At 53.9% G+C, this 27,075-nt stretch overlaps 1 protein-coding gene across 1 annotated transcript in view; it reads right to left on the bottom strand.

Annotated features, from left to right (window-relative positions):
• Positions 1 to 25,921, bottom strand: part of LOC149427461 (uncharacterized) — a 39,535-nt gene extending 13,614 nt beyond the window's left edge. Inside the window, exons 1-7 of the mRNA XM_089668007.1 lie at positions 25,695 to 25,921; positions 24,774 to 25,051; positions 19,807 to 20,013; positions 19,033 to 19,277; positions 15,596 to 16,184; positions 8,783 to 11,082; positions 2,367 to 2,474 (exon numbers count right to left, since the gene is read on the bottom strand). Of these exons, the coding sequence (XP_089524133.1) occupies positions 2,367 to 2,474; positions 8,783 to 11,082; positions 15,596 to 16,184; positions 19,033 to 19,277; positions 19,807 to 20,013; positions 24,774 to 25,051; positions 25,695 to 25,919 (3,952 nt within the window). The 5' untranslated portion in view covers positions 25,920 to 25,921. The remainder of the gene's footprint in view (positions 1 to 2,366; positions 2,475 to 8,782; positions 11,083 to 15,595; positions 16,185 to 19,032; positions 19,278 to 19,806; positions 20,014 to 24,773; positions 25,052 to 25,694) is intronic.
• Positions 25,922 to 27,075: the final 1,154 nt, after the last annotated feature.

Below are 27,075 nucleotides of genomic sequence, written 5' to 3' on the forward strand. Positions count from 1 at the left end.
ATTGTGTGGCTTGGTTCCATGTCTAGGGGGAGAGGTCGATGTGGATTGTGTGGCCTGGTTCCATGTCTAGGGGGAGAGGTCGATGTGGATTGTGTGGCTTGGTTCCATGTCTAGGGGGAGAGGTCGATGTGGATTGTGTGGCTTGGTTCCATGTCTAGGGGGAGAGGTCGATGTGGATCGTGTGGCTTGGTTCCATGTCTAGGGGGAGAGGTCGATGTGGATTGTGTGGCCTGGTTCCATGTCTAGGGAGGAGAGGTCGATGTGGATTGTGTGGCCTGGTTCCATGTCTAGGGGAAGAGGTCGATGTGGATTGTGTGGCCTGGTTCCATGTCTAGGGGGAGAGGTCGATGTGGATTGTGTGGCCTGGTTCCATGTCTAGGGGGAGAGGTCGATGTGGATTGTGTGGCCTGGTTCCGTGTCTAGGGGGAGAGGTCGATGTGGATTGTGTGTCCTGGTTCCATGTCTAGGGGGAGAGGTCGATGTGGATTGTGTGGCTTGGTTCCATGTCTAGGGGGAGAGGTCGATGTGGATTGTGTGGCTTGGTTCCATGTCTAGGGGGAGAGGTCGATGTGGATTGTGTGGCTTGGTTCCATGTGTAGGGGGAGAGGTCGATGTGGATTGTGTGGCCTGGTTCCATGTCTAGGGGGAGAGGTCGATGTGGATTGTGTGGCCTGGTTCCGTGTCTAGGGGGAGAGGTCGATGTGGATTGTGTGTCCTGGTTCAATGTCTAGGGGGAGAGGTCGATGTGGATTGTGTGGCTTGGTTCCATGTCTAGGGGGAGAGGTCGATGTGGATTGTGTGGCTTGGTTCCATGTCTAGGGGGAGAGGTCGATGTGGATTGTGTGGCTTGGTTCCATGTGTAGGGGGAGAGGTCGATGTGGATTGTGTGGCTTGGTTCCATGTCTAGGGGGAGAGGTCGATGTGGATTGTGTGGCTTGGTTCCATGTCTAGGGGGAGAGGTCGATGTGGATTGTGTGGCTTGGTTCCATGTCTAGGGGGAGAGGTCGATGTGGATTGTGTGGCTTGGTTCCATGTCTAGGGGGAGAGGTCGATGTGGATTGTGTGGCTTGGTTCCATGTGTAGGGGGAGAGGTCGATGTGGATTGTGTGGCTTGGTTCCATGTCTAGGGGGAGAGGTCGATGTGGATTGTGTGGCTTGGTTCCATGTCTAGGGGGAGAGGTCGATGTGGATTGTGTGGCTTGGTTCCATGTGTAGGGGGAGAGGTCGATGTGGATTGTGTGGCTTGGTTCCATGTCTAGGGGGAGAGGTCGATGTGGATTGTGTGGCTTGGTTCCATGTCTAGGGGGAGAGGTCGATGTGGATTGTGTGGCCTGGTTCCATGTCTAGGGGGGAGGTCGATGTGGATTGTGTGGCTTGGTTCCATGTGTAGGGGGAGAGGTCGATGTGGATTGTGTGGCTTGGTTCCATGTCTAGGGGGAGAGGTCGATGTGGATTGTGTGGCCTGGTTCCATGTCTAGGGGGAGAGGTCGATGTGGATTGTGTGGCTTGGTTCCATGTCTAGGGGGAGAGGTCGATGTGGATTGTGTGGCTTGGTTCCATGTCTAGGGGGAGAGGTCGATGTGGATCGTGTGGCTTGGTTCCATGTCTAGGGGGAGAGGTCGATGTGGATTGTGTGGCCTGGTTCCATGTCTAGGGAGGAGAGGTCGATGTGGATTGTGTGGCCTGGTTCCATGTCTAGGGGAAGAGGTCGATGTGGATTGTGTGGCCTGGTTCCATGTCTAGGGGGAGAGGTCGATGTGGATTGTGTGGCCTGGTTCCATGTCTAGGGGGAGAGCTCGATGTGGATTGTGTGGCCTGGTTCCGTGTCTAGGGGGAGAGGTCGATGTGGATTGTGTGTCCTGGTTCCATGTCTAGGGGGAGAGGTCGATGTGGATTGTGTGGCTTGGTTCCATGTCTAGGGGGAGAGGTCGATGTGGATTGTGTGGCTTGGTTCCATGTCTAGGGGGAGAGGTCGATGTGGATTGTGTGGCCTGGTTCCATGTCTAGGGGGAGAGGTCGATGTGGATTGTGTGTCCTGGTTCCATGTCTAGGGGGAGAGGTCGATGTGGATTGTGTGGCTTGGTTCCATGTCTAGGGGGAGAGGTCGATGTGGATTGTGTGGCTTGGTTCCATGTCTAGGGGGAGAGGTCGATGTGGATTGTGTGGCTTGGTTCCATGTCTAGGGGGAGAGGTCAATCCTGAGGAACTCACATACTGACCTCCATCATCACAAGCATGGACCCTGGGACCACCAGAATACACCATTGTTCCCTATAGTGGAGCAAAATGTACGACCCCAAAGCCAGGGCCCCAAATCAAGGGCCACAGAGTGTGTTCTGCAGTCGTGGAAAGAGATTTTTACTTACTGCTAGATCCTCCAGACCCGGCCTGGAGCTCAACCCACGATGGCGCTGACTGTTCGCTGTCGGCTTCCTCATCCTGCTCAGCCTCCATGGACTCCGACTCTTGAGGTACTGAGAGTAAAAAGAGAAATCAGAAGAAGGCCACACTTAACGTCCGTAAGGCTAAAAACATGCAGAGCAAAAAGGCCACCAACAAGGCCCACACCATGGAAGGCCCACACCAACGAAGGCCCCACACCAACGACGGCCCGACACCAACGACGGCCCCCCACCAACGAAGGCCCCACACCAACGACGGCCCCACACCAACAAGGCCCCCCACCAACGAAGGCCCCACACCAACGACGGCCCGACACCAACGACGGCCCGACACCAATGAAGGCCCCCCACCAACGAAGGCCCACACCATGGAAGACCAACACCTTGGAAGGCCCACACCAACGACGGCCCGACACCAACGACGGCCCCCCACCAACGACGGCCCCCCACCAACGAAGGCCCACACTTTGGAAGGCCCACACCATGGAAGGCACCACAGAAGGCCCCACACCGACGACGGCCCCACACCGACGACGACCCCACACCGACGACGACCCCACACCGACGACGACCCCACACCGACGACGACCCCACACCGACGACGACCCCACACCAACGAAGGCCACACACCAACGAAGGCCACACACCAACGAAGGCTCACACTTTGGAAGGCCCACACAAGGCCCCACACCAACGACGGCCCCACACCAACGACGGCCCCACACCAACGACGGCCCCCCACCTAGGAAGGCAAACACCTTGGAAGGCCCACACCATGGAAAGCACCACGGAAGGCCCCACACCGACGACGGCCTCACACCATGGAAGGCCAACACAACAGAACAGCTCTTACAGTCCCTTATCCATGGTGGTCTGTGCCTCCTACTTACCTGTTCTACTGCTGCAGCATTGGGGCATTCAATGTTTTGCCATTTAAAATGTCTGGTAGTGTTGGATGTCCATGTACCCCACTGAACTGAACTGAACACTGAACCGAACACTGAACTGAACACTGAACCGAACACTGAACCGAACACTGAACTGAACACTGAACCGAACACTGAACCGAACACTGAACTGAACACTGAACCGAACACTGAACTGAACACTGAACTGAACACTGAACTGAACTGAACACTGAACTGAACACTGAACTGAACACTGAACTGAACTGAACACTGAACTGAACACTGAACTGAACTGAACACTGAACTGAACTGAACACTGAACTGAACACTGAACTGAACTGAACACTGAACTGAACTGAACACTGAACACTGAACTGAACTGAACACTGAACTGAACACTGAACTGAACTGAACACTGAACTGAACTGAACACTGAACTGAACTGAACTGAACACTGAACTGAACTGAACTGAACACTGAACTGAACACTGAACACTGAACTGAACACTGAACTGAACACTGAACTGAACACTGAACACTGAACTCTGAACTGAACTGAACACTGAACTGAACACTGAACTGAACACTGAACTGAACACTGAACTGAACACTGAACTGAACACTGAACTGAACACTGAACTGAACACTGAACTGAACACTGAACTGAACACTGAACTGAACACTGAACACTGAACTGAACACTGAACTGAACACTGAACTGAACATTGGCTTTTACCTCCAACCCCTGCATCAGTAAAAGACTCAAAAGTGACAGAGGGGCCAGAGGGAGGAACCATCGCACAGGACGGCCATGACACTCTGGGAAGTGTTCAACACAAAAGAGTCTTACAGGGGCTGCAGTACTGGAATGGAAGGAAAGTGGGAGACATCGGAGAGGGGGGTATAATACCTCTTCTATTACAGGGAACGGAGGGGAGGTAGGAGACACGGGACACCGGAGAGGGGGGTATAATACCTCTTCTATTACAGGGAACGGAGGGGAGGTAGGAGACACGGGACACTGGAGAGGGGGGTATAATACCTCTTCTATTACAGGGAATGGAGGGGAGGTAGGAGACACGGGACACTGGAGAGGGGGGTATAATACCTCTTCTATTACAGGGAACGGAGGGGGGGAGGGAGACACGGGACACCGGAGAGGGGGGTATAATACGTCTTCTATTACAGGGAACGGAGGGGAGGTAGGAGACACGGGACACCGGAGAGGGGGGTATAATACCTCTTCTATTACAGGGAACGGAGGGGAGGTGGGAGACACGGGACACCGGAGGGGGGGTATAATACCTCTTCTATTACAGGGAACGGAGGGGGGGTAGGAGACACGGGACACCGGAGAGGGGGGTATAATACCTCTTCTATTACAGGGAACGGAGGGGAGGTGGGAGACACGGGACACCGGAGAGGGGAGTATAATACCTCTTCTATTACAGGGAACGGAGGGAGGAGGGAGACACGGGACACTGGAGAGGGGGGTATAATACCTCCTCTATTACAGGGAATGGAGGGGAGGTAGGAGACACGGGACACTGGAGAGGGGGGTATAATACCTCTTCTATTACAGGGAACGGAGGGGAGGTGGGAGACACGGGACACTGGAGAGGGGGGTATAATACCTCTTCTATTACAGGGAACGGAGGGGGGGTAGGAGACACGGGACACTGGAGAGGGGGGTATAATACCTCTTCTATTACAGGGAACGGAGGGGAGGAGGGAGACACGGGACACTGGAGAGGGGGGTATAATACCTCTTCTATTACAGGGAACGGAGGGGAGGTGGGAGACACGGGACACCGGAGAGGGGGGTATAATACCTCTTCTATTACAGGGAACGGAGGGGAGGTAGGAGACACGGGACACCGGAGAGGGGGGTATAATACCTCTTCTATTACAGGGAACGGAGGGGAGGTAGGAGACACGGGACACTGGAGAGGGGGTTATAAAACGTCTTCTATCACAGGGATTGGAGGGGAGGTAGGAGACACGGGACACCGGAGAGGGGGGTATAATACCTCTTCTATTACAGGGAACGGAGGGGGGGGGGTAGGAGACACAGGACACCGGAGAGGGGGGTATAATACCTCTTCTATTACAGGGAATGGAGGGGAGGTGGGAGACACGGGACACCGGAGAGGGGGGTATAATACTTCTTCTATTACAGGGAACGGAGGGGAGGTAGGAGACACCAGAGAGGGGGGTATAATACCTCTTCTATTACAGGGAACGGAGGGGGGGTAGGAGACACGGGACACCGGAGAGGGGGGTATAATACCTCTTCTATTACAGGGAACGGAGGGGAGGTGGGAGACACGGGACACCGGAGAGGGGGGTATAATACCTCTTCTATTACAGGGAACGGAGGGAGGAGGGAGACACGGGACACCGGAGAGGGGGGTATAATACCTCTTCTATTACAGGTAACGGAGGGGGGGTAGGAGACACGGGACACCGGAGGGGGGGGTATAATACCTCTTCTATTACAGAGAACGGAGGGGAGGAGGGAGACACGGGACACCGGAGAGGGGGGTATAATACCTCCTTTATTACAGGGAACGGAGGGGAGGTAGGAGACACGGGACACCGGAGAGGGGGGTATAATACCTCCTCTATTACAGGGAACGGAGGGGGGGTAGGGGACACGGGACACCGGAGAGGGGGGTATAATACCTCTTCTATTACAGGGAACGGAGGGGAGGTAGGAGACACGGGACACCGGAGAGGGTGGTATAATACCTCTTCTATTACAGGGAACGGAGGGGAGGTAGGAGACACGGGACACCGGAGAGGGGGGTATAATACCTCTTCTATTACAGGGAACGGAGGGGGGGTAGGAGACACGGGACACCGGAGAGGGGGGTATAATACCTCTTCTATCACAGGGATTGGAGGGGAGGTAGGAGACACGGGACACCGGAGAGGGGGGTATAATACCTCTTCTATTACAGGGAACGGAGGGGAGGTGGGAGACACGGGACACCGGAGGGGGGGTATAATACCTCTTCTATTACAGGGAACGGAGGGGAGGTGGGAGACACGGGACACCGGAGGGGGGGTATAATACCTCTTCTATTACAGGGAACGGAGGGGAGGTGGGAGACACGGGACACCGGAGGGGGGGTATAATACCTCTTCTATTACAGGGAACGGAGGGGGGGTAGGAGACACGGGACACCGGAGAGGGGGGTATAATACCTCTTCTATTACAGGGAACGGAAGGGGGGTAGGAGACACGGGACACCGGAGAGGGGGGTATAATACCTCTTCTATTACAGGGAACGGAGGGGAGGTAGGAGACACGGGACACCGGAGAGGGGGGTATAATACCTCTTCTATTACAGGGAACGGAGGGGAGGTGGGAGACACGGGACACCGGAGAGGGGGGTATAATACCTCCTTTATTACAGGGAACGGAGGGGAGGTGGGAGACACGGGACACCGGAGAGGGGGGTATAATACCTCTTCTATTACAGGGAACGGAGGGGAGGTAGGAGACACGGGACACCGGAGAGGGGGGTATAATACGTCTTCTATTACAGGGAACGGAGGGGAGGTAGGAGACACGGGACACCGGAGAGGGGGGTATAATACCTCTTCTATTACAGGGAACGGAGGGGAGGTAGGAGACACGGGACACCGGAGAGGGGGGTATAATACCTCTTCTATTACAGGGAACGGAGGGAGGAGGGAGACAGGGGACACCGGAGAGGGGGGTATAATACCTCTTCTATTACAGGGAACGGAGGGGAGGTAGGAGACACGGGACACCGGAGAGGGGGGTATAATACCTCCTTTATTACAGGGAACGGAGGGGAGGTAGGAGACACGGGACACCGGAGAGGGGGGTATAATACCTCCACTATTACAGGGAACGGAGGGGGGGTAGGGGACACGGGACACCGGAGAGGGGGGTATAATACCTCTTCTATTACAGGGAACGGAGGGGAGGTAGGGAACACGGGACACCGGAGAGGGGGGTATAATACCTCTTCTATCACAGGGATTGGAGGGGAGGTAGGAGACACGGGACACCGGAGAGGGGGGTATAATACCTCTTCTATTACAGGGAACGGAGGGGAGGTGGGAGACACGGGACACCGGAGGGGGGGTATAATACCTCTTCTATTACAGGGAACGGAGGGGGGGTAGGAGACACGGGACACCGGAGAGGGGGGGTATAATACCTCTTCTATTACAGGGAACGGAGGGGAGGTAGGAGACACGGGACACCGGAGAGGGGGGTATAATACCTCTTCTATTACAGGGAACGGAGGGGGGGTAGGAGACACGGGACACCGGAGAGGGGGGTATAATACCTCTTCTATTACAGGGAACGGAGGGGGGGTAGGAGACACGGGACACCGGAGAGGGGGGTATAATACCTCTTCTATTACAGGGAACGGAGGGGAGGTAGGAGACACGGGACACCGGAGAGGGGGGTATAATACCTCTTCTATTACAGGGAACAGAGGGGAGGTAGGAGACACGGGACACCGGAGAGGGGGGTATAATACCTCTTCTATTACAGGGAACGGAGGGGAGGTGGGAGACACGGGACACCGGAGAGGGGGGTATAATACCTCCTTTATTACAGGGAACGGAGGGGAGGTAGGAGACACAGGACACCGGAGAGGGGGGTATAATACGTCTTCTATTACAGGGAACGGAGGGGAGGTAGGAGACACGGGACACCGGAGAGGGGGGTATAATACCTCTTCTATTACAGGGAACGGAGGGGAGGTAGGAGACACGGGACACCGGAGAGGGGGGTATAATACCTCTTCTATTACAGGGAACGGAGGGGAGGTAGGAGACACGGGACACTGGAGAGGGGGGTATAATACGTCTTCTATTACAGGGAACGGAGGGGAGGTAGGAGACACGGGACACCGGAGAGGGGGGTATAATACCTCTTCTATTACAGGGAACGGAGGGGAGGTAGGAGACACGGGACACCGGAGAGGGGGGTATAATACCTCTTCTATTACAGGGAACGGAGGGGGGGTAGGAGACACGGGACACCGGAGAGGGGGGTATAATACCTCTTCTATTACAGGGATTGGAGGGGAGGTAGGAGACACGGGACACCGGAGAGGGGGGTATAATACCTCTTCTATTACAGGGAACGGAGGGGGGGTAGGAGACACGGGACACCGGAGAGGGGGGTATAATACCTCTTCTATTACAGGGAACGGAGGGGAGGTAGGAGACACGGGACACCGGAGAGGGGGGTATAATACCTCTTCTATTACAGGGAACGGAGGGGAGGTAGGAGACACGGGACACCGGAGAGGGGGGTATAATACGTCTTCTATTACAGGGAACGGAGGGGAGGTAGGAGACACGGGACACCGGAGAGGGGGGTATAATCCTTCTATTACAGGGAACGGAGGGGAGGAGGGAGACACGGGACACCGGAGAGGGGGGTATAATACCTCAAAACAATTTGGCACTTACCAAGGAGATTGGTGCCATCATCTTCATGCAGATCACAGATGGATTCCTCCAACGAGACCCGCTCCTGCTCTATGGAGTCATGGAAGGTCCGCTCCGTGTCCTGCTCCTGGAGGACATGCAAGGTCTGCAGCAGATTTGGGACAAGGGACTTCTGTTCCTGGTCCCGGGGAACATAAGACGCTGCCTCCTGCTCATGGTGGGCATGCGACGTCGGCTCCAGCTCCTGGGGGACAGGCGACGCCGGCTCCAGCTCCTGGGGGACAGGCGACGCCGGCTCCAGCTCCTGGGGGACAGGCGACGCCGGCTCCAGCTCCTGGGGGACAGGCGACGCCGGCTCCAGCTCCTGGGGGACAGGCGACGCCGGCTCCAGCTCCTGGGGGACAGGCGACGCCGGCTCCAGCTCCTGGGGGACAGGCGACGCCGGCTCCAGCTCCTGGGGGACAGGCGACGCTGGCTCCAGCTCTGGCTTCTGGGGAATATGTGACACCGGTTTCATCTTCTGTTCCTGTTGGACATCTAAGAGCTGCTCCATCTCCTGCACCTCGGGGACAGGTGAGACCTGCTCCCTCTCCTGCCCCTGGGAGACATGGGACACTGTCTCCATTTCCTGGGAGACAATTGACATCAACCCCAGCTCCTTAGAGACATGTGACACCCGCTGCATCTCCTGCTCCTGATGGGCACGCAAGACCTGCTCCATCTCCTGGGGAACTTGCGAGACCTGCTCCATCTCCTGGGGAATTTGCGAGACCTGCTTCATCTCCTGAGGAACTTGCGAGACCTGTTCCATCTCCTGAGGAACAAGAGAGACCTGCTCCATCTCCTGGGGAACAAGAGAGACCTGCTCCATCTCCTGGGGAACAAGAGAGACCTGCTCCATCTCCTGGGGAACAAGAGAGACCTGCTCCATCTCCTGGGGAACAAGAGAGACCTGCTCCATCTCCTGGGGAACAAGAGAGACCTGTTCCATCTCCTGGGGAACAAGAGAGACCTGTTCCATCTCCTGGGGAACAAGAGAGACCTGTTCCATCTCCTGGGGAACAAGAGAGACCTGTTCCATCTCCTGGGGAACAAGAGAGACCTGTTCCATCTCCTGGGGAACAAGAGAGACCTGCTCCATCTCCTGGGGAACAAGAGAGACCTGCTCCATCTCTTGGGGAACAAAAGAGACCTGCTCCATCTCCTGAGGAACTTGCAAGACCTGCTCCATCTCCTGGGGAACAAGAGAGACCTGCTCCATCTCCTGGGGAACAAGAGAGACCTGCTCCATCTCCTGGGGAACAAAAGAGACCTGCTCCATCTCCTGGGGAACAAAAGAGACCTGCTCCATCTCCTGAGGAACTTGTGAGACCTGCTCCATCTCCTGAGGAACTTGTGAGACCTGCTCCATCTCCTGAGGAACTTGTGAGACCTGCTCCATCTCCTGAGGAACTTGTGAGACCTGCTCCATCTGCTGAGGAACTTGTGAGACCTGCTCCATCTGCTGAGGAACTTGTGAGACCTGCTCCATCTGCTGAGGAACTTGTGAGACCTGCTCCATCTGCTGAGGAACTTGTGAGACCTGCTCCATCTGCTGAGGAACTTGTGAGACCTGCTCCATCTGCTGAGGAACTTGTGAGACCTGCTCCATCTGCTGAGGAACTTGTGAGACCTGCTCCATCTGCTGAGGAACTTGTGAGACCTGCTCCATCTGCTGAGGAACTTGTGAGACCTGCTCCATCTCCTGAGGAACTTGCGAGACCCTCTCCATCTCTTGGGCAACATGCGAGACCTGTTTCATCTCCTGGGTAACATGTGAGACACGCTCCATCTCTTGGGTAACACGAGAGACCCGCTCCATCTCTTGGGTAACATGCGAGACCCGCTCCATCTCTTGGGGAACAGGCGAGACCTGCTCCATCTCCTGGGGAACAGGCGAGACCCGCTCCATCTCCTGGGGAACAGGCGAGACCCGCTCCATCTCCTGGGGAACAGGTGAGACCCGCTCCATCTCCTGGGGAACAGGTGAGACCCGCTCCATCTCCTGGGGAACAGGTGAGACCCGCTCCATCTCCTGGGGAACAGGTGAGACCCGCTCCATCTCCTGGGGAACATGCGAGACCCGCTCCATCTCCTGGGGAACATGCGAGACCCGCTCCATCTCCTGGGGAACATGCGAGACCCGCTCCATCTCCTGGGGAACATGCGAGACCCGCTCCATCTCCTGGGGAACATGCGAGACCTGTTCTATTGGCCTGGATGGCTCATGCCCAGAATTGAGTGTCACTTGCTGATGTGCCGTATGTTTCTGTTGAGTGTGCCTGAAATACACAAAAAAGCAGCAAAGAAAATAATATTTGGACACAAATCACTCAAAGGGTGTCAAACAATCTAAGCAAACATGGCAGGAATAGGAATGCTGGCTTTCATCTTGGGAGATGCAGTTCTGGGGGCGGGGGATGGGGCAGGTGCTGACCTCCCTGCATCTTCCCCGTACCTGTATGAGCCTGGTGATGCTATAAGGGAAGGTAATGGCCTCTCCAATTTGGAAGCTGGTCGGAGACACAGCTCTTTATTCTCTTCTCCCCCTCCAATACTCCAGGGAACTTGGTTAGGTCTGGTCCTCCTAGAAAGGTCACCGATCACTCACTCTTGCATACAGAAACATTCACCCTTCCACTTCCCAAAACTGGAAGGTTCAAGTACCTTCCACAAGTACATCCCATCACCTGTCTGATACTGGCATCCACACATGAAGACTTGGCTCGAATTACCCAGGAATGAACCCACTCATCATTGTGTCCTTCAAGCCCAGCAATACATTGGGACAGAAGCTTGGACATCCATAAGACCCAACACAAGCCAAGTCATTTGGTATATGCAGTGCGGTGTAGTGAGGACTACAAGGACCAGTTCATTGAGGAGACAACCGCTCAACAATGAAAGGCTCAACATAGGAAGGCAAATTCTACAGAAGCTTGGACATCCATAAGACCCAACACAAGCCAAGTCATTTGGTATATGCAGTGCGGTGTAGTGAGGACTACAAGGACCAGTTCAATGAGGAGACAACCGCTCAACAATGAAAGGCTCAACATAGGAAGGCAAATTCTACAGAAGCTTGGACATCCATAAGACCCAACACAAGCCAAGTCATTTGGTATATGCAGTGCGGTGTAGTGAGGACTACAAGGACCAGTTCATTGAGGAGACAACCGCTCAACAATGAAAGGCTCAACATAGGAAGGCAAATTCTACAGAAGCTTGGACATCCATAAGACCCAACACAAGCCAAGTCATTTGGTATATGCAGTGCGGTGTAGTGAGGACTACAAGGACCAGTTCATTGAGGAGACAACCGCTCAACAATGAAAGGCTCAACATAGGAAGGCAAATTCTACAGAAGCTTGGACATCCATAAGACCCAACACAAGCCAAGTCATTTGGTATATGCAGTGCGGTGTAGTGAGGACTACAAGGACCAGTTTATTGAGGAGACAACCGCTCAACAATGAAAGGCTCAACATAGGAAGGCAAATTCTACAGAAGCTTGGACATCCATAAGACCCAACACAAGCCAAGTCATTTGGTATATGCAGTGCGGTGTAGTGAGGACTACAAGGACCAGTTCATTGAGGAGACAACCGCTCAACAATGAAAGGCTCAACATAGGAAGGCAAATTCTACAGGCCGAGACTCAACGGTCTTCCTACAACCTTACTGGAAAAAAAAACCCCAAAACATTCTTTCAAGGACATACTTTGGACAACTGGTTCTCGAGAGGTCTAGAAGAGACCATCTACATCTGACTGGAATAATAATCCCTGAACAGGATGTCAAACTGGGAGCTATTGTAACATCTCTACACCATGACAAGACATTCACGCCTTCAGCCATTGACTAAAAAGACCAACACCTATGCAGACCCCTGGACACCAAGCAAGGGATGAGGTCGCTAGAACAGAGGGGTGTTCCACAACTCTCATACCTCCCATGCTGTTCTTGGACAACCTACATTTACACCTTCCATAGTGATTGGATGAAGGTTCTACCTGGGTGGATATAAAGGTTGGGGTATCTTCCTGACAATCATTAGAACCAGAGCAACGAAACGCCATCAACATTAGAGAACAAGTCCAGATTAATGTGACTATTACTTGAGATACCATGACTTGGAGGACAGAGAACCTTCACAGACAACCCAGACCTGGTCAACACAGGTGTGTGTTGATATGTAGATGTGATTAGGCTCAGGCCCATCATTGGCCAATTAGACCAGATATTCCTTCAGTCAGGTCATCTGACTCAAGCTGAATTCCAGGTATGGATATACAGTGGGGCAAAAAAGTATGTAGTCACCACCAATGGTGCAAGTTCTCCCACTTACAAAGATGAGAGAGGCCTGTAATTGGCATCATAGGGAGACCTCAACTATGAGAGACAAAATGAGAAAACAAATCCAGACAATCTCATTGGCTGATCTGGAAAGAATTTATTTGCAAAATTATGGTGGAAAATAAGTATTTGGTGAATATGAAAAGTTCATGTCAATACTTTGTTATATATCCTTTGTTGGCAATGACAGAGGTCAGACGTTTCCTGGAAGTCCTCACAAGGTTGGCACACACTGTTGCTGGTATGTTGGCCCATCCTCCATGCAGATCTCCTCCTCCATGCAGATCTCCTCTAGAGCAGTGATGTTTTGGGGCTGTCGCTGGGCAACACGGACTTTCAATTCCCTCCAAAGGTTTTCTATGGGGTTGAGATCTGGAGACTGGCTAGGCCACTCCAGGACCTTGAAATGCTTCTTACGAAGCCACTCCTTCGTTGCCCGGGTGGTATGTTTGGAATCATTGTCATGTTGGAAGACCCAGCCACGTTTCATCTTCAATGCCCTTGCTGATGGAAGGAGGTTTGCACTCAAAATCTCCCGATACATGGCCCCATTCATTCTGTCCTGTACATGGATCAGTCGTCCTGGTCCCTTTGCGGAGAAACAGCCCCAAAGCATGATGTTGCCACCTCCATGCTTCACAGTAGGTATGGTGTTCTTCGGATGCAACTCAGCATTCTCTCTCCTCCAAACACGACGAGTTGTGTTTCTACCAAACAGTTCTATTTTGGTTTCATCTGACCATATGACATTCTCCCAATCCTCTTCTGGATCATCCAAATGCTCTCTAGCAAACTTCAGAGGGGCCGGGACATGTACTGGCCTAAGCAGGGGGCCACGTCTGGCACTGCAGGATCTGAGTCCCTGGCGGCGTAGTGTGTTACTGATGGTAGCCTTTGTTACGTTGGTCCCAGCTCTCTGCAGGTCATTCACTAGGTCCCCCCGTGTGGTCCTGGGATTTTTGCTCACCGTTCTTGTGATCATTTTGACCCCACGGGGTGAGATCTTGCGTGGAGCCCCAGATGGAGGGAGATTATCAGTGGTCTTGTATGTCTTCCATTTTCTAATTATTGCTCCCACAGTTGATTTGTTCACACCAAGCTGCTTGCCTATTGCAGATTCAGTCTTCCCAGCCTGGTGCAGGTCTACAATTTTGTTTCTGGTGTCCTCCGACAGCTCTTTGGTCTTCACCATAGTGGAGTTTGGAGTGTGACTGTTTGAGGTTGTGGACAGGTGTCTTTTATACTGATAACAAGTTCAAACAGGTGCCATTGATACAGGTAATGAGTGCAGGACAGAGGAGCCTCTTAAAGAAGAAGGTCCAGGTCTGTGAGAGCCAGAAATCTTGTTGTTTGTAGGTCACCAAATACTTATTTTCCACCATAATTTGCAGATAAATTCTTTCCAGATCAGCCAATGAGATTGTCTGGATTTGTTTTCTCATTTTGTCTCTCATAGTTGAGGTCTCCCTATGATGCCAATTACAGGCCTCTCTCATCTTTGTAAGTGGGAGAACTTGCACCATTGGTGGGGACTAAATACTTTTTTGCCCCACTGTATTTGCGGAATTCCAGGTATGGATATTTTTGCCGAATTCCAGGTATGGATATTTTTGCCGAATTCCAGGTGTGGATATTTTTGCCGAATTCCAGGTATGGAAATCTTTGCATTGTTACGTTGGACCATCTTGGACCAGAGTAAGTCTACAAATTCCATACCTGGCTGATCCACATGGAAGCAGGAAATCACTGCAGTAGTTTCTACGACTAGTGATCCTCGCCGTCTTCTGACTACCCTGCTGCACAGGTCGCTCGCTTGGCATGGGCACCATTCTTCCAATGGATACAAAGAGTTTTATGACTGGATAAGGTGGAAATAAAGTGGATCGATCGCTTGGCATGGGCACTATTCGATCAATGGATGCAAAGAGTTCTCCGATTAGATAAGGTGACATCATGATCTCCATCTCGTCCAATCAGAAAACACCTTGCATCCATTGAGAAAACTATAAGGCATTCTCAAAATGGCAGCCTGTGGTTACCAGGGGCGGACTGACAACTCATGGGGCCCCCGGGCAATAGGGGATCATGGGGCCCGTGTCCTTGCCCAAACTCAAAAAAGCCTATGAAAAAGGTGCATCTCATGACCCCGGGCCCTCGGGCAGTGCCCGAATTTCCAAATGGCCAGTCCGTCCCTGGTGGTCACTATGCAGTAGGGCAGCCACTCTGGATCTGGAGGATAGTGAAGATCGCTAGTAGCAATGGCTAATATAGTGATTCTTCCCTTCCATAGGGATTGGACAAGTATACCAGGAGGACCAATGTAACTATCCCAAGATATCCATGTCTGGAGTCCAGCTTTAACCTTTCATTGGTGGGGTTGAAGGCCAGGAATGCATTGCATATAATCTACATCTTTATAAAAAGTCTTAAAGGTCTTACATGGTCACTCCATAGTCGAAGGTGAGCTCAGTTCCCACATCGATGTCCTCCTTGGCTATCAACAGTATCACGGGAGAGGTGCCGTTCTTCAGATATCTCACTTCGGGTTTGAGGTTCGGCTTCTTCTTGGAATGGTTTATCTTTCTGCCGTAGGTGGACAGTCTGGGGTGGCAGGGACATGGGACGTTTTGGGCGTCAATGCAAAGCCTCTTCTGTTGTTTTTTGTCCTTGAAGAAATACAAGTAGCACATCTCTCCCGGAGCGATGGAGTTCAAAATCTCCTCTCCTCGTTCATGGCTCACCACGGCTCCATGGCAGTCACACACAACGTCTCCTTTCTGGAACGGCAGAGTAGTGATGAGCGTCTCTCCGGTGTTCCCAACTCTGTCCTCCACGATGGCCAGTCCTTTCCAGTCCTGGGAGTCCACCAGCCTTTCTATTTCTTTGGTAAGATCCGCCTTATCTCGATCTATGCTGGGCTTCCAGTTCTCCAGAATATCCTGGACTTTCGGGACATTGACCTTCCAGCCTTGCACCTTAATGTAGGACTGGATCTGTTCTTCTGTTGGTAGGCTCCTTTTGAAGCGTCCTAAAGAAATAGGAACAATGGGCTCAATATCCAATATTTATAACTTGGATGGTTCTCCACTTTCCAATCCTCTACAAATTCCCAAGTTTCTTCTCTGAACCCGATGTACCAATACCCACGTAAGGGCTGCTGGATTTTAAATCGGTCCTCCTAGCTTTCTTAATGGTGACCGGCCCCATAGCTACTCAACCGCTCACTAATATACAGTCAGGTCCATAAATATTGGGACATAGACACAACTCTAACATTTTTGGCTCTATACACCACAATGGATTTGAAATGAAACGAACAAGATGTGCTTTAACTGCAGACTGTCAGCTTTAATTTGAGGGTATTTACATCCAAATCAGGTGAACGGTGTAGGAATTACAACAGTTTGCATATGTGCCTCCCACTTGTCAAGGGACCAAAAGTAATGGGACAATTGGCTTCTCAGCTGTTCCATGGCCAGGTGTGTGTTATTCCCTCATTATCCCAATTACAATGAGCAGATAAAAGGTCCAGAGTTCATTTCAAGTGTGCTATTTGCATTTGGAATCTGTTGCTGTCAACTCTCAAGATGAGATCCAAAGAGCTGTCACTATCCGTGAAGCCATCATTAGGCTGAAAAAACAAAACAAACCCGTCAGAGAGATAGCAAAAACATTAGGCGTGGCCAAAACAACTGTTTGGAACATTCTTAAAAAGAAGGAACGCACCGGTGAGCTCAGCAACACCAAAAGACCGGAAGACCACGGAAAACAACTGTGGTGGATGAGCGAAGAATTCTTTCCCTGGTGAAGAAAACACCCTTCACAACAGTTGGCCAGATCAAGAACACCCTCCAGGAGGTAGGTGTATGTGTGTCAAAGTCACCAATCAAGAGAAGACTTCACCAGAGTGAATACAGAGGGTTCACCACAAGATGGAAACCATTGGTGAGCCTCAAACACAGGAAGGCCAGATTAGAGTTTGCCAAACGACATGTAAAAAAGCCTTCACAGTTCTGGAACAACATCCTATGGACAGATGAGACCGACATCAACTTGTACCAGAGTGATGGGAAGAGAAGAGTATGGAGAAGGAACTGCTCATGGTCCTCAGCATACCACCTCATCAGTGATCATGGTGGTGGTAGTGTCATGGCGTGGGCATGTATGGCTGCCAATGGAACTGCTTCTCTTGTATTTATTGATGATGTGACGGCTGACAGAAGCAGCCGGATGAATTGTGAAGTGTTTCGGGAATATTATCGGCTCATATTCAGCCAAATGCTTCACAACTCATTGGACGCTTCACAGTGCAGATGGACAATGACCCAAAGCAGACTGCAAAAGACACCAAAGAAGTGGAATGTTCTGCAATGGCCAATCACCTGACCTGAATCTGATTGAGCATTTCACTTGCTGAAGACAAAACTGAAGGGAAAATGCCCCAAGAACAAGCAGGAACTGAAGACAGTTGCAGTAAAGGCCTGGCAGAGCATCACCAGGGATGACACCCAGCGTCTGCTGATGTCTATGCGTTCCACACTTCAGGCTGTCATTGACTGCAAAGGATTTGTAACCAAGTATTAAAAAGTGAAAGTTTGATTTATGATGATTATTCTGTCCCATTACTTTTGGTCCCTTAACAAGTGGGAGGCACCTATGCAAACTGTTGTAATTCCTACACCGTTCACCTGATTTGGATGTAAATACCCTCAAATTAAAGCTGACAGTCTGCAGTTAAAGCACATCTTGTTGGTTTCATTTCAAATCCATTGTGGTGGTGTATAGAGCCAAAAATGTTAGAATTGTGTCCATGTCCCAATATTTATGGACCTGACTGTATCAGACCCTACAATCCTTTCCTTGAGATTTATTGGCTCAATTGACCTGCGAAGGAAAGGTTAGGGGTACAGGAGACCCAAAAACAAGAAAAAAAATCCCTCCACACTGCAGAATAGGGATGGGCTGAGTGTTTAGGGCATTTAGCATGGCCGAATGTGACAGCTTCATTGGTTGCTAAGGAAGCAGCAGTTGCCATGACCAACCACTCGGAAGTCCTCAGCCATGAGGAAAGGGTTGGGGGCATGGGTCACATTGCTGTCTAAATACGGCCACATGGTCCTGTTTGGGAAATAACATGGTCCAGATATAACCGTGGCCATATTTGGGCAATGAGGTCACCACTATTCCCGCCCCTTTCCATACATTGCCCATGATAGCTCAGGGAGCTGCCATACCTTTAGGGTCATCAGGTTTTCCCTTTCAGTGGACATTGGGATTGACATGGATCTAAACATTGTGGGTCATTGTTGAAAGCAGGGGCTGACTGACAACTCATGGGGCCCCCGGGCAATAAGGGATCATGTGGCCCCTGTGTCCTTGCCCAAACTCAAGAAAGCCTATGAAAAAGGTGCATCTCATGGGGCCCCCTACTGACCCTGGGCCCTCGGGCAGTGTCCGAGTTTCCAAATGGTCAGTCCGCCCCTGGTTGAAAGGGACTTCCAGATTCCTATAACTGCCCCTCCCCCACCAACACTGGGCCAGAGGCCCTTGTAGTCACCAGCATGGGGACAAGGTGTTTTGTGAGGGCGTGGCAAGGTACAACCCCCATGTTAAGGGCATGTGGGGAGGGGTGACAAGGGGAACACACCCTTTCCTGACCTGCCAATCTACGTCCTCCAATAACGGTCTGCTATGGATTTTTAGTGGGGGTGGTCTTATGCTTTTTCCCTAGATTTTTTTGGGGGGGTTCCCCATTAAAATTCATACCAGACCCTTTGGGTGGGAACCTCAAACCTTTTTTATCCGAAGGGCCTGGTATGAAAAAAAAACCCACCCAACCCGTAAAACGGGACCGCATAGAAGAACGTTCTTCTCACCGATGACATCATCCATCCGCATTCTGTACTGCTGCGCCCTCCAGCGTTTATAGCAGTACGCGCCGTGCGCCTTGGATATTCTCTTACAGGCCTTGGTGCCTGGGCCAGCACGGTTAATGCTGACAGGATAGGCATCTTCAGTCTTCTTAAAACACATCTCCTTCTCACCCACGAGGGCCACGTCGGCACTGCTGTCCTCACCGTCACCCCTCGGCCCCTGGAGGTCTGCGTCCCCGGAAGGGAAACTGGTGAAAATGACAAAAGGTGGCTCCTTAGACCTCATTTCGTGGTACAGTCAGATTTTATGGTCACAGACAACCACCCAAAACCCAACCCACGGCTGTGCGTGGCTCCACCCACATAGCTTCATCACCCCCTCCAGTGCAGCAGAGGGGCTACACACAACGTTCCGGGGATCCCTCTCCCCGTTCAGAAGGCCAACCCCATAATAGAAGGTCTCCTAAGAACAGAAGGTAATCACATGGCTCATTCCATCACATATCCAATAAAATTCCTCATCTCAGGAGAGTGGGCGGAGCCAAGCCAATCATTCCTTTATACCCCAACAGCCAAATAACTGTCCAGGACCGCAGGCGCATACTGAAGATGCAGCCAATGATAGAGCCAGTTATCCCAAGGTGCAGAGAGATGCTTGAGGCTTCTTGGCCACCATCAGTGCAGTCTACAGAAGCCACGGCTTCCAACAACGAAGGCGACCAGAGAGAAGTACAACTCGTAATATGAAAAGTCGTCATTATGCCGCCAGCAACCCACCTGGAGGCCGGAGGGGCCCAATGTCTCTGCATCCTGCTCACCATAACAGCCGCCCGCACCAGGTCCGTCTCGGAGGGTTTGGCCGCTTGCGGTGAGAGCCTCAGGTGTTTTCGCAGCAGTTGTTGCTCTTCGTCGTTACACCGAGACAAGCAGCATTGTTCAAAAACTTTCCTCACCTGCTGGACCTTCACCTCCGGAAGATGGAACCTGAAAAATACAGTATGGTTCTTCTGTACCGGTCTAAGGAAATGACATCATTGGACCAGACCAGCTCCTCCCCCAACCACGTTCCCCCCATAGAGCAGAGCAATTCTTCCAATCCTGTTATGGTGAGGACTTTGTCCTTACATAAAACAGACAACACCATCAGCACCACCAGGATTTCCCCCAATCCCATTGGTCTGTCCATCCCTGCTTGGAAAACCATGCCGCCATTTTACAATATAAGCCATCACCGGAGGCTGGCTTCTTCTGCCTTGTCCTCCTTGTAGGCCCTTCAGTGGTGTCCTCACCAGATCCCATGAGGTTTGTTATGGTTTACACGAGGCCCTGGCAGCCAAAACCCACATGGTTAGAGCTAGACCAAAGAAGAAAAAAGGGGCTTTTCCCGGGATCCCACACATTTCACAAGATCCCACAATTCCCATACCGGAGCTCTCTGGGAGGCACTGGCGACGTAGGGGGCGTCGGAGAGGCACTGGCGACGTAGGGGGCGTCGGAGAGGCACTGGCGACGTAGGGGGCGTCGGAGAGGCACTGGCGACGTAGGGGGCGTCGGAGAGGCACTGGCGACGTAGGGGGCGTCGGAGAGGCACTGGCGACGTAGGGGGCGTCGGAGAGGCACTGGCGACGTAGGGGGCGTCGGCGAGGCACTGGCGACGTAGGGGGCGTCGGCGAGGCACTGGCGACGTAGGGGGCGTCGGCGAGGCACTGGCGACGTAGGGGGCGTCGGCGAGGCACTGGCGACGTAGGGGGCGTCGGCGAGGCACTGGCGACGTAGGGGGCGTCGGCGAGGCACTGGCGACGTAGGGGGCGTCGGCGAGGCACTGGCGACGTAGGGGGCGTCGGCGAGGCACTGGCGACGTAGGGGGCGTCGGCGAGGCACTGGCGACGTAGGGGGCGTCGGCGAGGCACTGGCGACGTAGGGGGCGTCGGCGAGGCACTGGCGACGTAGGGGGCGTCGGCGAGGCACTGGCGACGTAGGGGGCGTCGGCGAGGCACTGGCGACGTAGGGGGCGTCGGCGAGGCACTGGCGACGTAGGGGGCGTCGGCGAGGCACTGGCGACGTAGGGGGCGTCGGCGAGGCACTGGCGACGTAGGGGGCGTCGGCGAGGCACTGGCGACGTAGGGGGCGTCGGCGAGGCACTGGCGACGTAGGGGGCGTCGGCGAGGCACTGGCGACGTAGGGGGCGTCGGCGAGGCACTGGCGACGTAGGGGGCGTCGGCGAGGCACTGGCGACGTAGGGGGCGTCGGCGAGGCACTGGCGACGTAGGGGGCGTCGGCGAGGCACTGGCGACGTAGGGGGCGTCGGCGAGGCACTGGCGACGTAGGGGGCGTCGGCGAGGCACTGGCGACGTAGGGGGCGTCGGCGAGGCACTGGCGACGTAGGGGGCGTCGGCGAGGCACTGGCGACGTAGGGGGCGTCGGCGAGGCACTGGCGACGTAGGGGGCGTCGGCGAGGCACTGGCGACGTAGGGGGCGTCGGCGAGGCACTGGCGACGTAGGGGGCGTCGGCGAGGCACTGGCGACGTAGGGGGCGTCGGCGAGGCACTGGCGACGTAGGGGGCGTCGGCGAGGCACTGGCGACGTAGGGGGCGTCGGCGAGGCACTGGCGACGTAGGGGGCGTCGGCGAGGCACTGGCGACGTAGGGGGCGTCGGCGAGGCACTGGCGACGTAGGGGGCGTCGGCGAGGCACTGGCGACGTAGGGGGCGTCGGCGAGGCACTGGCGACGTAGGGGGCGTCGGCGAGGCACTGGCGACGTAGGGGGCGTCGGCGAGGCACTGGCGACGTAGGGGGCGTCGGCGAGGCACTGGCGACGTAGGGGGCGTCTGCGAGGCACTGGCGACGTAGGGGGCGTCTGCGAGGCACTGGCGACGTAGGGGGCGTCTGCGAGGCACTGGCGACGTAGGGGGCGTCTGCGAGGCACTGGCGACGTAGGGGGCGTCTGCGAGGCACTGGCGACGTAGGGGGCGTCTGCGAGGCACTGGCGACGTAGGGGGCGTCTGCGAGGCACTGGCGACGTAGGGGGCGTCTGCGAGGCACTGGCGACGTAGGGGGCGTCTGCGAGGCACTGGCGACGTAGGGGGCGTCTGCGAGGCACTGGCGACGTAGGGGGCGTCTGCGAGGCACTGGCGACGTAGGGGGCGTCTGCGAGGCACTGGCGACGTAGGGGGCGTCTGCGAGGCACTGGCGACGTAGGGGGCGTCTGCGAGGCACTGGCGACGTAGGGGGCGTCTGCGAGGCACTGGCGACGTAGGGGGCGTCTGCGAGGCACTGGCGACGTAGGGGGCGTCTGCGAGGCACTGGCGACGTAGGGGGCGTCTGCGAGGCACTGGCGACGTAGGGGGCGTCTGCGAGGCACTGGCGACGTAGGGGGCGTCTGCGAGGCACTGGCGACGTAGGGGGCGTCTGCGAGGCACTGGCGACGTAGGGGGCGTCTGCGAGGCACTGGCGACGTAGGGGGCGTCTGCGAGGCACTGGCGACGTAGGGGGCGTCTGCGAGGCACTGGCGACGTAGGGGGCGTCTGCGAGGCACTGGCGACGTAGGGGGCGTCTGCGAGGCACTGGCGACGTAGGGGGCGTCTGCGAGGCACTGGCGACGTAGGGGGCGTCTGCGAGGCACTGGCGACGTAGGGGGCGTCTGCGAGGCACTGGCGACGTAGGGGGCGTCTGCGAGGCACTGGCGACGTAGGGGGCGTCTGCGAGGCACTGGCGACGTAGGGGGCGTCTGCGAGGCACTGGCGACGTAGGGGGCGTCTGCGAGGCACTGGCGACGTAGGGGGCGTCTGGATGTCACCACAGGTGGGAAAGCGGGACGTGGAAGAAATAAAACCGGGAGAATGGTGGGGGCGTGGTTATTGGGCCTTATTAGAGTCAACGAATGGCTAGTAAGAAAAAAAACTGTCAGAGATGTAAATGGACAGAATATGCAAATCACTCCTTCTGTAAATTCACTATATTGTCCCAGCCCTCCATATCATGTGATTCAGGTGTTCCAATCCCCTCCATATCATGTGATTCAGGTGTTCCAATCCCCTCCATATCATGTGATTCAGGTGTTCCAATCCCCTCCATATCATGTGACTCAGGTGTTCCCATCCCCTCCATATCATGTGACTCAGGTGTTCCCATCCCCTTCATATCATGTGATTCAGGTGTTCCAATCCCCCCATATCATGTGATTCAGGTGTTCCAATCTCCTCCCTATCATGTGACTTAGGTGTTCCAATCCCCTCCATATCATGTGATTCAGGTGTTCCCATCCCCTCCCTATCATGTGACTCAGGTGTTCCAATCCCCTCCATATCATGTGATTCAGGTGTTCCCATCCCCTCCCTATCATGTGACTCAGGTGTTCCAATCCCCTCCATATCATGTGATTCAGGTGTTCCCATCCCCTTCATATCATGTGATTCAGGTGTTCCAATCCCCTCCATATCATGTGATTCAGGTGTTCCCATCCCCTTCATATCATGTGATTCAGGTGTTCCAATCCCCCCATATCATGTGATTCAGGTGTTCCAATCCCCTCCCTATCATGTGACTCAGGTGTTCCAATCCCCTCCATATCATGTGATTCAGGTGTTCCCATCCCCTCCCTATCATGTGACTCAGGTGTTCCAATCCCCTCCATATCATGTGATTCAGGTGTTCCCATCCCCTCCCTATCATGTGACTCAGGTGTTCCCATCCCCTTCATATCATGTGATTCAGGTGTTCCAATCCCCTCTATATCATGTGATTCAGGTGTTCCCATCCCCTTCATATCATGTGATTCAGGTGTTCCCATCCCCTCCATATCATGTGATTCAGGTGTTCCAATCCCCTCCATATCATGTGATTCAGGTGTTCCAATCCCCTCCATATCATGTGATTCAGGTGTCCCAATCCCCTCCCAATCATGTGACTCAGGTGTTCCAATCCCCTCCATATCATGTGATTCAGGTGTTCCAATCCCCTCCATGGACACAGGTGTATACAATCAAGCCCCTAGGCATGCAGACTGCTTCTACAAACATTGGTGAAAGAATGGGTCGCTCTCAGGAGCTCAGTGACTCCAAGCGTGGTCCCGTGATAGGTGGCCACCTGGGCAATAAGTCCATCCGGGACATTTCCTGGCTACTAAATATTCCACGCTCAACTGTTAGTGGGATTATAACAAAGTGGAAGCCACTGGGAACAACAGCCACTCAGCCACCAAGTGGTAGGCCACGTCACATGACAGGGCGGGGTCAGCGCATGCTGAAGCGCACAGAAGTCACCAACTGTCTGCAGAGTCAATAGCTAAAGACCTCCAAACTTGGTGTGGCCTTCAGATGAGCCCAACAACAGTGCGTAGAGAGATTCATGGAATGGGTTTCCATGGCCGAGCAGCTGCATCCAAGCCTTCCATCACCAAGTGCAATGCAAAGCGTCTGATGCCGTGGTGTAAAGCACGCCGCCACTGGACTCTAGAGCAGAGGAGACGTGTTCTCTGGGGTGACCAATCACGCTTCTCTGTCTGGCAATGCGATGGATGTGTCTGGGTTTGGCGGTTGCCAGGAGAATGGTACTTGCCTGACTGCATTGTACCAAGTGTAGAGTTTGGTGGAGGGGGGATTATGGTGTGGGGGTGTGTACTTCCATGAGGGCGTATAGTGACAGCTGGGAAGGAGAAGAGGGCGTACTCTATAATGGGCATACTCCATATGTCTAAGGTTTTTCAGCAGGTTATGGAGTGGATTGGCGAGATGAAGCTTTCCTCACCTTTCATGGAACTTCTTGTGGTTGTAGGTCAGGTTCTTAATTTTCCCGCCATTGGTGGCTACGAAGAAGTGGTCTTCTCCTTTGTTCACGTTCTTCATGAAGACGGGGCGGACCTTCCTGAAGAACGTGTCGAACCACATTTCCTCCTGTTTCTCTAAGGCGATTATAGCGATCTGCCTCATCTCCGCCGTCCTCTGCTCCACCCTGATGACAGCAACTTCAATGGCCTCCTCGCCCACCTGAACTGTAAGGTGGGACCTCAGCAGCCACTGATGGACCTGAGAAGAGAGCAGATGGAAGGCTGTTAGTGATCAGTTCAGGTTCTTGGAGGAAGACGAGGCCCTCAGACATGGAGGCCCCTCACCATACGCAGTACTCACTTGAAGGAAGCGCCCACCCCCTGACCCCCTCTCTAATACTGCCCCACAATCTTTTTTTTCTCCCCACTGTCCCCATCCCCCACACCTGGGCCTACCCATTGCACATCATTCATTCCCCCCAGGTCATCCACAATCGACTCCCCAACACTTGCCCCCACTATCCTCATTCCCTCCCGCTGTCCCCACAACCCCCACATCACATCGGGGTTCACCCATGCCACAACTTTCATCCATTGCCCCCCCCCCCACACCCAGCTCCCTTGTTGCACTTCCATCTTACCCTAGAGCCTATGCACTCCATCCCCCCACAAAGAACTCCCCCACTATCCTTATCCCCCTCCTGCTGATCCCAACTACCCCTCCCCCCCACGGGTCTCCATATTCACAACCTTCATCCATTCTCACCCAGTCCCCCCACACCCGACGTCCCTTGCTGAACTTATGTTACCCTAGCTCCATATCCCCCAACCCCATACAATTCATCCAAAACAGACAGGAGGGGGAGGGGCCAGACCACCTCAGTACGATGTGGAACACTCACCGTCATATCCCGGACCACCGTAGGACTCTGTAGGTGTTGGAGGATGAGAAGGGCCACCAGATAATTACACAGCGCATTGTAGTCCCGGTCCTCCAGGTCGCCCATCGATTTCACCCTAATAATCAGACTCAGAAAGTACGGCTTGACGGTGGTCAGCAACCTCTGACACCCCTCCGGGGTACAAGCGTGATTTCTACAGAAGAGAGAGAAGATCCTCCAGAACATTTCCAAACAATTCCTCCTTCCTAACCCACCACCCCACCAGGCTACCGACTCACTGCCTACGTATCTCCCCCCTCATCAGCCTCTCTCTAGAATATCAGTCCACCATGAACACCGATACCAGACTCTTCCACCACACCACCCTCTCAGTGTCCTCCACCATGAACACCGATACCAGACTCTTCCACCATACCACCCTCTCAGTGTCCTCCACCATGAACACCGATACCACACTCTTCCACCCTCTCAGTGTCCTCCACCATGAACACCGATACCACACTCTTCCACCGTACCACCCTCTCAGTGTCCTCCACCATGAACACCGATACCACACTCTTCCACCATACCACCCTCTCAGTGTCCTCCACCATGAACACAGATACCAGACTCTTCCACCGTACCACCCTCTCAGTGTCCTCCACCATGAACACCGATACCAGACTCTTCCACCATACCACCCTCTCAGTGTCCTCCACCATGAACACCGATACCAGACTCTTCCACCACACCACCCTCTCAGTGTCCTCCACCATGAACACTGATACCAGACTCTTCCACCACACCACCCTCTCAGTGTCCTCCACCATGAACACAGATACCAGACTCTTCCACCATACCACCCTCTCAGTGTCCTCCACCATGAACACCGATACCAGACTCTTCCACCCTCTCAGTGTCCTCCACCATGAACACCGATACCACACTCTTCCACCGTACCACCCTCTCAGTGTCCTCCACCATGAACACCGATACCAGACTCTTCCACCATACCACCCTCTCAGTGTCCTCCACCATGAACACCGATACCACACTCTTCCACCATACCACCCTCTCAGTGTCCTCCACCATGAACACCGATACCAGACTCTTCCACCATACCACCCTCTCAGTGTCCTCCACCATGAACACCGATACCACACTCTTCCACCGTACCACCCTCTCAGTGTCCTCCACCATGAACACCGATACCAGACTCTTCCACCATACCACCCTCTCAGTGTCCTCCACCATGAACACCGATACCAGACTCTTCCACCATACCACCCTCTCAGTGTCCTCCACCATGAACACCGATACCACACTCTTCCACCATACCACCCTCTCAGCGTCCTCCACCATGAACACCGATACCAGACTCTTCCACCACACCACCCTCTCA

This window comes from Staurois parvus, unplaced genomic scaffold, assembly GCF_062004578.1.
Source record: "Staurois parvus isolate SC_StPar_1 unplaced genomic scaffold, SC_StPar_1.0 ptg003741l, whole genome shotgun sequence".
Taxonomy (NCBI): Eukaryota; Metazoa; Chordata; class Amphibia; order Anura; family Ranidae; genus Staurois; species Staurois parvus.